Source organism: Homalodisca vitripennis, chromosome X (genome assembly GCF_021130785.1).
Source record: "Homalodisca vitripennis isolate AUS2020 chromosome X, UT_GWSS_2.1, whole genome shotgun sequence".
NCBI lineage: Eukaryota > Metazoa > Arthropoda > Insecta > Hemiptera > Cicadellidae > Homalodisca > Homalodisca vitripennis.
This window is the reverse complement of record NC_060215.1, coordinates 119717702-119731012: the sequence shown is the minus strand read 5'-3', so window position 1 is coordinate 119731012 and position 13311 is coordinate 119717702. Positions and strand designations below refer to the sequence as shown.

The following is a 13311-nucleotide window of genomic DNA, read 5'->3' as shown; positions in this document are numbered from 1 at the left end:
GAACTGTCTAAAATTAATGTGTTTACTTGTTTTATAAAACTTACATGCAATAAGCTAATTTAAAATAATAATTTTTTACAAAATGAAAAATTGCTGCTTCAATTGAAAGTAAGAAACTATATACAATAAGTCTTGATTTTATTATTATAAGTTAGTTGCAATGAAAGTTGTAGGGAAGACATGTTTATGGAAATTTGCCATTGTTAGTTTAAGTGTATTAATAAAATAATTCTCTGTACTGCTATGCACCTTCTTCTCTAGAGGTCAAATTATAGAGCATAATCTTAAGCATACAAAAAGTAAACAATTCAACACATTAATATGAAAGCATAAAAGTCAAAGCTAACATAAAAAATGACAAAACATAACCGTATGTGAACCTAAACACAGCACTGTGTATAGTCTTCAATATAAAGTGTTTCTTCTTCTGTAACACTGATTAATGAATGCGACAGCTGCCACACAAGGACCTGAGACAACACTTTTCAATATAGCAAGTTGAGGTTTTTAAAAATTGTAACTTTAATTTGACCAACTATTAATAATCCATATCCCACTTCCAACTATCTTTGACTGTGCAAGAACTGAATGTGTTATTTTTTGTTTTATAATTTATGTACCCTATGAATTTTGTCATGATTTATGTTTATTAAACTCTCAGAATTTAAATTTAACTAGTCATTTAAATGATAAAAGCTTCCTCAATATATTATGCAATTTTAATTTAACTGTTTAAATAATGAATTAACAAGAAATGAACCCTGTTTAGATAAAATTGTTACCAATATGTTAAAGAATATTAAAGAATGTCAAATCATTCAGCCTCTTATCTCTGACCACTCGTGTTTGGACAGTCTTCCATGGTATTTTGGACAGTTACCTTAATAAGCCAACAAGTTTCAAGTTAGTCAGAGACTCTCCCAAACAATAAGAAATTCAAGACATTTGTTAAGTGAGGTTGACAGGACATTCATACAACTATTCAATAGAGTTGATTTGATTTTTACTCAGTTTTTAAACTTCTTGACAACTTCCTTTAAAGAATGCTGTGTTTTAAAGAGAATAAAAATAGATTTAGTAAAAAATAGGTTTGAGAATAAGTGGTTCACATCAGATTACAGTTTGTATAGGGATTTTGTCATGTATTTCTATGACTACTAGTGGAAATATAAAGGTCTTATTGAAGAAAATGTACACATGTATGTATAGATGTTTAAGACAGCTAAAAGACATTATAAGGCTAAAATAATACAGGCTAAGTTAGAATATCAAGAAAATTATATTCTTATTTCGAAAAACAGGGATAAAGCTGCTTGGAATGGTATTAAGGTATATGGTAGTTTAAATCCAGTAAATAAGGATATAAGAGTTGACTCTGACATTTTAATCACTATTTTATTAATTCCACAATCACACAAGGAGTAACTACTATATTGAGTAATTATAATATGTTTGATATTTTATATTTAATGAAACAAATTTAATTTAAATACGGAAAATAACGTTTTCTATTGGAAGCAGATATGTTCAAATGATGTGCTTAATTGTGTCTTTAAATTGAACTGATCACAAAGTGAAGAGGTTTATGGTTTCTCCAACAAACTGGGTTATAGGTTAGTCCAGGGCCGCCCACGGGGGGGAGCAATGGCGCAAGTTGCACCATTGAAACAAAAATTGGGGGGAATGAAAATTTTGGGGGGGAACTTATAACAGCGGGTTTCGGATACGTTATTTACAAAGTTAAAAAAAATGTACAAGTTTGCAGTAGTTTTAACAAATTAAAGCCGTGAGAGGTAAAAAAAAAAAAATAAATAAAAGCAAATTAAACTTTGCAATTCAAACGAGGCGAATGCAGTAGTTCTATTTTTAGACCAACAGACCCCCGCCCCCGCCTTGCAAAGGTCGTTGTCAAGGGGAAGTCCACGCACGTCATCCCTTCCGAGCCGCCCAGTGCTCAGTCAGTCACGCATTGTCTTCAAGTGTAATGTGTAGTGTGTGAACATAACCTCAACACAACACAATAATTAGTGTGCGTTTCTGTTTCGTTTTGTTATACGAGTTTAGTATTAACACTTTGTACCCTGAGCCCGAGTATAGGTCGGGCCGCGTCGGCAGCGCCTGCTACCGGCGCCCGAGTATAGCTCGGGTCGTGTTATTTAATTATTTTATTTAGCTCAGTCATCTTATTTTTGGATTAAAACATTTTGATTATGTTCATTGGTTGTCTAAGTTCGTATTTGTTGGTTTTGAGTAATGAAATACGTATATTTATCGTCGTACTACAAGCGAGTCTAGACAGCTGATCGTAGGCGCCGCGGCTGATCGTCGGTACTGTCAGTTTGCTTTGTAGTGTTTCACGTTGTGTGTTGTTGTGAGTCTTAGTGATGTCTTCTACAAATCTTGCCGACAAATACTGAAGCACATATTATTATAATGTATTATAAATGTGAATTTAACTGTTTGTAAATAATCATAACTTTAGTTTCTTACTGAATGAAGTAAAGGCAAATGCAAGCAATGTGAGGTTATCCGTGTGTTTTGTTTTGTATTTATACTCGCTTTGTTCTTTCTTCTAGACCTTCCGTTGATTTTATTTTATATTATTTACTTATTATTTTCGAGTTTAAATAATATGGGTGATGAAATCAAAAGTGATGCAATTCGCGATCTTTTGTTTGACTGCGAGTTGGAAAGTGACGATGATTTTGATACACACCTGGGACCAAATATTGATTTTATGAACGATCTAAACGAAAATTTGCGAGATCCTATATTTGATTCAGATCATTGTACTTTAAAAATTACCACCCTAAGGCGAATTACCTGAATAACAAGCTATGTAGCAAAAACTTTTTTTGTTTTTTTTACATAACATTCAATATTATGTAATAAATTTATTTTGAAAATAAACTTTATATTTGTATACATTTATAAAAAGTATGTATCTCTATCTTTAAAAAGATATATAGTATGAGTTTATAACATAATTACTATAATAACACAGAATTTTTTTAAAGCATCATAAAACCCCCAGGGAGCCACGCCGAAACATGTATTAAGGGCCCAGGGTACAAAGTGTTAAGTAGCTACCGTATTTCTGTGCTAACTATAAATTTTTGTTTTATAGAATTAAATAATGCCTCGTAAATTAAAAAAGGCATTCAAATATAAGTGTTTGGAACTAATGTGCAATACGGTGCACCGCCATGACAAGTGGCTAGAACACTGTAAAAAGAAACACCTCTATAAGTTCAAAAACAATATTGATATAAAATATAAAATAACAGAGGAGAAAGAAGGTGATGGACCTTGGATACCCTACATGGGACGTGGAGAACGTTCTACTTTAACTATGGACGACGAACCTCAACCATCAGCTTCTGCGCAATCATCGGCTATTGAAAGGTACCGCAATATTACAGTAACAAAATGTCCATATCTTAGTTTGTTCAATTTTATAAGCAGGGAGTAAACACATATAGGCTATGCTCTATTAATGACTCACTCCTAAAGCTTTCAAAACATTAAAACCTTTCTAAGTAACAATTAATTAAGGCATTGAAGGCCATAGAAAAGGACAAAGCTTATAAAAGAAGACTAACAAATGATAAAAACTTCAAAATGCAAGTAAATATTATACTGTATTGAAGAGATGAGGCCTGCCTGAAATGGTGACAAGCTAAATGTATGTAAATATTAGCATTTTACATTTACAAACATAGTATCAGCCAAATACTAAAGTAGTATTGGTCCAATACGTTATAAGCAAAAGCATCTAATGAAATAAAAATTCAAATACAATTTAGTTTAATAATGTATAAGCCTATTGGTCTATATAGTTTTTGTAATTAAAATATCAAGATCGTTTTACTTGTTATTGTTACAGCTTACAGCTTTGTCCCTTCAACCCTATTAACACTCTTTGTATGTAGAAAGGAGTTGCTATCTTTAAAAAAAAACATTTTGTCATAATATATTTTACCACTTTAGTATGATATTACCATTTTGAGGTGCCCTGAGACAAAAGAGGTTTCTCTAAAAATATATGGCTTTATGTGTGTTTGTTTATCTCCTGTTCAGTGTAGCAGAATGTGGCATATTATTGATAATAAACTCAAAAACAGTTCTATAGACAATAGACAATAGACAATATTCTTTATTCATAAACGTTGAGTTTAGAATTTTTGTCAGTACAATAAAGGACATACAGAACATAAAATTAAAAATATCAGTTCATGATGCAATTGATTTCCAGTTTATGAACTCTTGAATAGTGTAGAAGGGTTGCTGGAGAAACCAACTTTTGAGTGAGTTCTTCAGGTGTTTGGCTGGTGTTTTCTTCAGTGAGTCTGGTAGAATGTTGAAATAGATTGCTCCTTTGTATGATGGTTTCCTCACATATAAACTTAGGTGGTGTGTTTCAAGAGCAAAGTGGTGTCTATTTCTTGTGTTGTAGCTGTGATGGTCTCCAGTTCTAGTCTGTCCAGTTAGTGTTACAGAGTGCAAAATAGTATCAATTATATAAAGAGCTACTACTGTTAAAATCCTCAGTTCTCTGAAGGCTTCCCTGCAACTGTCTCGTGGTCTCAGTCCAGTAAGAGCTCTGATGGTTCTCTTTTGTATTACTAATACTCTTTGTAAATTTGTTGCTGTTGTACTTCCCCATACAATTAATCCATATCTAAGGTGGGACTCAAAGAGAGAATGGTAGGCTGATTTACCCATATCTATATTGCTAATTTGTTTAATTCGTCGTACTACATAAAGGCAGGAGCTAAGTTTTTTGCAGAGTTTATCCACATGAGGCTCCCAGGATAGTTTGTTGTCTAGAGTCAGACATAGGTATTTTGTTGATGTTGTTACCTCTAGCTCTGGGAGACCCCTGTGATGGTTTCGGGTGGCAGTGAAAATTAGCTGCTGTGTTTTCTTCTCATTTAGTACCAGATCATTGATATGGCAGTATTGCTTTGCCATATCAAAAGCTATATACGAATTGATGTCAAGTTGTTCTTTGTCTTTCTCAGTAATAATAAGGGCAGTGTCATCAGCATACATCACAACCTTGCAGTATTTCTCCAGATATTGTGGGAAGTCATTTATCAAAAGAGTGTAAAGCACTGGACCAAGCACAGATCCTTGAGGTTCGCCTCTTGTTACTGGTAACAGTTCCGACTTTATTTTGTGAATTACTCCGCTGCTTGATGATGTAAGCTCTACGAGTTGTTTCCTGTTGCTCAAGTAGCTTTTGAACCAGTCTGCCTCTTTGTCTTCAATTCCTAATGATCTGAGTTTTTTAATTACTAAGCCATGCTCTAGGCAGTCAAAGGCCTTACTGAAGTCTAGGAAGATACTTGTGGCTATACAACCTTCTTCTAGTTTGTCGATAATAGATTCAACTAGCTGAGTTATTGCTGTGGTTGTTGATTTATTCTTCTTGAAGCCATGCTGTCTTGGAGTAAGAAGTTCATTTTGATTCAGGTGGCCTAGAAGTCTTTTCAAGATGACACGTTCTAGAATCTTTGAGAAGGTTGATATTAGTGAAATGGGGCGGTAGTTGCATGGTTCATTCGTTTGACCGTCTTTATATTTAGGATATATTTTTGAAGTTTTTAAACAATTTGGAAATATTCCTTGGGAAAGAGACTTATTAATTAAATTTGTTAGTGGGATGAGAATTTCATTTTTGCAATATTTAACCAATTTTGATGAAAAATCATCTTCTCCTGCTGAGGACTTTTGTTTTAGTCCATTGATAATTTTGCCAATTTCATCACAGTTTGTTTTATAGAAGTACAAATTGGATTTTGAGGTGTCTTGGGTTATTGTTTTCGTGTGCCTGTTATTCTGCGTACTGTTCATGAGTGTTCTTTCAGCTGTGGTTGCAAAAAATTCATTGAGATGATTTGCTATTTCTGTTGGTGAAGAGATGGTTTCCCTGTTGACGATGAGAGTGTCTAGCTGCATGTTTGAGGTACGAGACTTTCTTTCCTGGTTAATTATATTCCATAAAACTTTGGTCTTGTTGTCTGCTTCCTCAAATCTGTTTGCGATCTCTTCTTTCTTAAGTGTTTTTAATTTCATATCATAGGCTTTCTTCTTTTGTGCTGCTTCCATCTTATCCTCTGGTTTCCCTGTGAGAATTGCTCGGTTTATGGCTTCTAGGTAATTGTCCTTGAGCTCATTGCTTTCTGCATCCCATATTTTTTTGAGGTTGTTCTTTTTTAGTTTCATAGTAGAGAGAGGACAGGAGATGTCTAATGCTTGTTGAAGTGTTTTGTGGAACATTTCAAATGCGTCATCAACATTGCTTGTTTGTAATACCTTACTCCAGTCCTTTACTTCCAGTAAAAGTCTTAAGTCCTCCATTGTATATTTGTTTATTTTTCTTGTCAGTGTATGTGCTGGGATGAGTCTTTTGTCTGTATTGATGTTACATAACTGGGCACAGTGGTTGGATATTCCTGTGTCGAGGACTTGGGTAGATATGTCAGCTTCACTCATGTTTGTACATATAAAGTCGATGGAGGTTTGGCTACTATGCGTTATTCTTGTGGGGGGCAGTTTAAGTCTTCTCAAGTCATATCCTAGGAGTGCTTCTTCCAGTTTCAGTGTGTTTTCATTCACTGTCATGGCATCTACATTTATATCACCCATTACAATCAAAGGATTATTTGTTGTAAGAGCGTTGTCTAGTTGACCCATGAGTACTTCAATGGCTTGGTCAAGATTACTGCTAGGTGATCTGTATACCCCTAGAATATACAGTTGCTGTTTTTTCAGTTTTATTTTAAGAAGGGTTGTTTCACATATACATTCTGAGACTGGGTTGGATGTTGAGACAAGTGTTACGTCATTTTGCACATTGGATTTTGCAAATATAGCAACACCTCCTTTTTTGTGATTCTGTCTGCTGAACCCTCCAATTAAGCTATACCCTGTAAGTCTGGTATGTTCTAACTTTTCAAACATTAGGCCATGTTCTGATAGTATTACTATGTCGGGCTTAGTGTAGTGAAGAAAGTGTGTTACTCTCTCAATTTTATTCTGTAGTCCATCTACATTTTGGTGTGCCACTACTAATCTTTTACTGTTTTTGGCTTGATATATTTTTTGTTTACAAAAGTCCTGGTTTTGTAGTGTATTTTCTCTTTGTGTTCTAATTAATCTGTACTTGGAAAAAGGGTTTATAGATTTTACTAAATTTTGACTAGCAGATTATTGATATAAAAGTTTACAGTGAAGGCATTTCTCTATATTTAGATTGGTGATTGTAGCTTTTTAAAAGCTACATTGATTTATTTTTTTTAATTAAAACTTAAATTAAATAAAAATTTTGGGATCGAAATATTGGGACTTAATTTTAGATTAGATTGTGAAATGTCAGGGTAAAATCGAACATGTAATCCTTTGGCAAGTTAGCACTGGTAGTTTTAAATTGTTAGGAAGGCAGGTTGACTGCCTTGAATTGATTAGAACTTGTCTTGTTGCGAGTATTGTTCTCCTGGTTTGATACAGCTGGACAAATGAGAGAGCACCACGGATGTCCTGCAAAGTTGATTGGAAAGGGAAGTATTTAAGCGCCCCGCTCATAATTTTCGCCCTTCTTTTTTGGTTTTTTTTCCGTGAGTAAAGTTGATTGCAGTACGCCGTATTTCTTAAATTTTTTCCACGAGTGATTTTGAGGAAAAAATTAAATTCAAAGAAACTACAGAGCATTCTGAATAACTTATTCTCGAAGAACAATAGAGCATAATGGAATCATACAAGTTACATTTGGTTCATGCTTGCAAGAGAAGTGAATTAAAATTGAACTTTGTTAATAACTTTAATTGAGATTTGGAAAAGTAGTAATTTATTAATATTTAACTAGAACTGTTTTATTGTGAATTATTAATTGAAAATTAATTGAACTTTAATAATTGTTAGAGAGAGAGAGTTGTAATCTGAATTGCAGAGACTTGAAAGTTAAGGTTCAAATAGTGTAAAAAGAAGTTTAAATTTTTATTTTGAATTTTGAGTGAACTTAGAAGTGAACATTTTTATTTTAGTTATTTCCAAGTGGTGTTTCATTTTTATTTTAACACTTTAGTATTTTATTTTAGAAGAGAGCTCTGATTTTTATTTTGATATATTTGATTAATATTTTTATTTCTTGCCAAAGGAATTTTTAAATTTACTAAACGGTTTGTCAATTCTTTGTGGAAAATAGAGTGATACAAATTCTGAAACGTTGAACTTATTAATTTGCCATTTAAAAATAAATCCATTGTTTTTATTTAGAACTGTGATTTTTATTTTAGACAAACCAGATAATATTTAATAGTTAACAAATTTAGTAATACATTGTACTTAATATTCACTAGGATCTTTAATAATAAAAAAATATTTTATATCGTCTTGGATGTATTATTGATGATTTAAATATTAATACTCTGGAATATTAATATCAACAATCCAAGTCGTTATAGTGATGCCTGGGCTAGAAGACAATCCACATTCTGGAACATCAGCTGTCCAAGACCGCAACGACGAAGAAGTTGAGCTGCAGTGTCACCAAAGAGGAGATGGATCTAAATATACGCCTCTAATACTTGTTCACGATAAAAAAAGAAATTGAACTTCCAACGTCCTCCATGGAAACTAGCCTGCCAATGTCAACACCAGAAGAAGAAGACGAAGTTTTAGAAAATATAGAGGACAACATACCCACAGAGAAGATACCTGAACCTATTACTTTGACCGAACTTCAATTCTCTACAATCGATCCTACAGATCCAGCATTTTATGCAAACAAAAGACTCTCTGCTGAACTAATTAACGAAGCACTAAAGCTGGAATCGCAAGTATAATAGATTTTCCTTCCTCATCCGGTAGAAAATTCAACCCAAAAGTTAAAAAAGGTCTTTTACCTAATGGAACAACCAAATATAGGAAATGGCTTGTTTACAGTAGACATTCTGATGCTGTATTTTGTTTGCATTGTTTGATATTTGCTTTGCCATCAGAAAGAACAATTTGGGGTACCACAGGTTATAGGGGTTGGACGGATCATAGAGGAGATCGAGATATTGAACTTCATGAAAAATCAAAAATCCATATAAAAAAGAGTTGATACTGATTTGACTGAGCTAAATGATAAATTAGTCAGTCATCACCGTGAGGTTCTATCGGTCGTTATAGATTGCTGTCGGTATCTGACCGAGGAGATGTTGGCTTTTCGAAATAAAGAGTCTCTAAACGGAAAACTAGTAAATTTATTTAGATTGCTTGCTATGTATAACCCAGACGCAAGAGTTTATTTGGAGAAGCTTGAGAAGTCAAAAGAAAATAAAACTAAACTTGGTTATAATTTTCTGAGTTACAGAAACATTTATGATTTAATAAATCTCATGAATAGAATTGTTGTTTCAAGAATTGTGGAACATGTTAATGAAACTAATACGTATTCTATAATTCTTGACTCCACACAAAATGTTAGCAAGAAGGAATGCACAACAGTGCTTATTCGATATGTCGATGACAGAGATTCATTCGGAGAAATCAAAGAGAATGTGAAGCCAGAAGAGCGGCTTGTTAACGTTTTTACTAGCGGAAACACAACTGGCAAAAACTTATCAATTGAGCTATTAAAAACTCTCCAGGGAATTGGATTTGATAAGAATGGTATGATTGGGCAGAGCATGGATGGTGCGGGAAACATGCGTGGTCCATTTAGTGGGGTCAAATCATTTGTCCTCAAGGAATGCCCTAAAGCATTCAACATTTGGTGTTGTTCGCATAGATTTGCCTTAGTTGTCGAAAAATCAATGGAATTGTGCCCACAAATAAGGGACATGTTCTCAACTCTGCAACAACTATACAATTTCATGTCTGGACATAAAAGACATCATATTTTCGTAGATAAGTTAGAAAAAGGTCATGTCAGGCTAGAAAAAAAGCGTTTGAAAAGAGTCAATACGACAAGGTGGTCAAGCAAAAACGATGCCGTAAAAACCGTTATAACTTGCTATGATGTCCTAAGAGAAACCCTGGAATACACATCTGATGACACTTAATCTGAAACGGACTCAGGAACACCAGCAAAAGGACTTCTGAAAGCACTGTTTGATTATGAATCTGCTGCAGTTATGATCATTGCTGCCGAACTATTCAAAATTCTGTCACCAGTGACTGTTTGTTTACAGTCTAAAATTATTGACTATGGAATGATTCCGACAGTGGTGTCTGAAACTTTCCAAACTCCAATCTATGAGAACCGACGAGGGGTGGGACAAAATGGTGGGCAGTATTAATCATTTTGCTCAAGAACACAATCTCCAGAAAACTTCAAACAAACGAATCCGAAAGAGAAAAAGATTCATGGACGAACTTGCCATTGATGAAATAATATTAGATCCTATGGCAAAACTGAGGACAGAAGTCTTCTTTAAAGTGCTTGATTCCGTGATCACACAACTACATGATCGTTTTCCTGAAACGTCATTAAGTTTTGTGCAGCAAATGACTCATTTTTCTCACGAAAAGCTGCTAAACACTGGGGACGACACCCTAAACTCAGACATTGTCAGTGACCTGTGTGGTTACTATGGATTGGATACCGAGAAACTTTGTGAGGAGTTTGACGTTTTCAGCCAGTTATACAAAGGCAGCTATCGAAATATTGACCTGTCAGATGTCCTTTCTTCAAAAGATGATAAATGCAAAAATGCAAGACTAACTAATGAAGAAGTTGAAGTTGAAACCCAAGATTCTTCTGATGAAACATTGGGTTGTACGAGTACAATTGCAAAGCAACGATATCTTGATCAATGGATCAAGAAGGGCTTTATAAGACCCTATCGCTATTTATTGAACATATCTTGGTTTCCATGTTTGACATCATTGTATCAGATAATTCTCGCCCTGCCAGCAACAAGTTGCTCAGCTGAAAGAGCAATGAGCAAACTTAAAATCGTTAAAAATAGATTGAGAAGCAGTATGGGTGATACCTGGTTGTCTGATATGTTGGTTTTGGCATCCGAAAAGGATATTTTACAATCAATTCCAAACAGTGAGATCATAGACAAATTTGGCATTTCAAGTGAGAACAGGAAAAAAACTGCTGCTTTACAAAGGCCATCGAGGGTAATCAAGGGTTAAGTTCATCAAGTTAGTTACCTTTTTGAAACACCTCTAGCCATTTTGACTTTTAATTATAGTACTGTACATTGATTTATTATTTTGTATGGCATATGTGTTGTTTATACATTTTATTAAAAAATTTTGACAATAATTATACTGTATAATTTATACACCCCCATGAATAGTAAATTTTTGGGGGGGAATGCGCCATAGCCTTTGGGGGGGATGGGCACCCCTAGGTTGGTCAATTTCAAGGAATTTTTAAATGCCCTTCCCACTAGAAAAGAAACTCATGATTAGTAATAGATAGGCTACATGTTGACAAATGTTTGGCATGTGATATTAGTACAATTGGTTTTTAACGCATGAATCATATTTATGTGTTTGTCCCATTTTAATGACTATTATATGTATCTGTTGACATTTTAAATTTTATTTTAGTATTAGTATTTTAATCTGAAATCAAATTTTTGTAATTTCTTTAGAATTAAGTATTATCCATAGAATTAAGTTAATGATATATTTTAACTAGGCCATTGTTAATTATATTATCTTATTGTTAATTATACTGCCTGTTAAACAATATGTAATTGTAATTGTTAGTAAATGTACAAAAATTATAAGCCTATGACTTAAAAGGTTTATATGTAAAAAAAAATATAAATTCTTGATTCTTCATCGAAATAATAAGAGGCAAATGGCAGATAAGGCTCTCATGTATCAGAGTTTAAAACTGTTAAAATTTATGTCTCTTAAGGCTCTGTTTTGGGCCTTTTTTGTAACCATAAATGATTTTGCATTAAATATACCTTTGTATAACTGTTTTATATGCAGATGATACAACCTGACACAGAAAACTAGAATGGATTCATGGAATATTAACATATATAATTTTGTAGAAAATATAAATGAGGAAATAAAACAAACTACAGTTTTTGGCTGTTAGACCACTAAACGTATGATAAAAGCAATTACAGGATAGCTGAAAGGTCGATTATTTTTTGTAGGCAACTTAAGTATTCCTACAAATGAAGAACTTAACTCTGCTCTAGGCACACAGTGTAAAAAAGGACAGTGGTTCTTGTAAATACTATAATAGCGCCAATGTTGTTCATCCTGGGGGTTTTCCATCTGCTTGGTTTATTACTTAAAATAAACTCACAACTATTTCAGATCACTCCATCATCCAAGACAACAGCATCTTGTTTTGGACTATATTTTTAACACTGAATGGATGAATGGAATATCTCTTCTTTTATTTAAATGATAATCCTTAAAGCAACCCTTCTATAATCTACAATGTTCTAAGCTAACATTGCCATTTGTTTATGGAGTGTCCATTAATACGCATCTATGAACAATTAAATAACCAATTAAAATAGATACACTTACTTGTGGCGCTGGTTCTTGAGCACCATCACTTGACTCTAGTGCTGAATTATTTATAGTCTGCACTACCTGATAAACAAATTATAAAACTTATAAAGTATAACAAGTAACTAACTCTCTAAAATAACAAATAGTACACCAAAGTTGAAAATGATTTTAATTTCATGAAAATTTAAGTTTAATAAGAATTTGAAATGTTTTGCAAGGACCAAAATTGTTAAGTTCGATTGGGGTCAGAATCGCCCTTCTTAAACATATTGTACAATGGCATTTAAAACTTATGACCAAAGATTCTTTTTTAAACTAATATCATTGCCACAAATTATGTATCAAATTGTACTAAAGAAACACCACCTGAGACCCTAAAATGCATTGATATGCATCTATGAACACTAAATAACCAATTAAAATAGTTATACATACTTGTGACGCTGGTTCTTGAACACCATCTTCTGGCTCTGACGTAGAACTATTAGTAGCCTGATCTACCTGATAAACAAATTATAAAACTTTTAAAGTAAAACAAATAACTAACTCTCTAAAATAACAAATACTACACCAAAGTTGTAAATTAATTTCATTTCATGAAAATTTAAGTTTAAATAACAATTTGAAATGTTTTGCAAGGACCAAAATTATTAAATTTGATTGAGGTAAGAATCACCCTTCTCAAACAGATTGTACAATTGTATTTAAAACTACTAAAGATTATTTTTTAAATTAATTTCATTACCCCAAGTCATGTATCAAATTGTACTAAAGAAACACCACCTGAGACCCTAAAATGCATTGATATGCATC

At 33.3% G+C, this 13311-nt stretch overlaps 1 protein-coding gene across 1 annotated transcript in view; it reads right to left on the bottom strand.

Moving 5' to 3' along the window:
- Nucleotides 1-13311, bottom strand: part of LOC124369843 — a 337436-nt gene that overhangs the window by 64555 nt on the left and 259570 nt on the right. The window contains exons 4-5 of the mRNA XM_046827974.1: nt 12934-12999; nt 12514-12579 (exon numbers count right to left, since the gene is read on the bottom strand). Of these exons, the coding sequence (XP_046683930.1) occupies nt 12514-12579; nt 12934-12999 (132 nt within the window). The remainder of the gene's footprint in view (nt 1-12513; nt 12580-12933; nt 13000-13311) is intronic.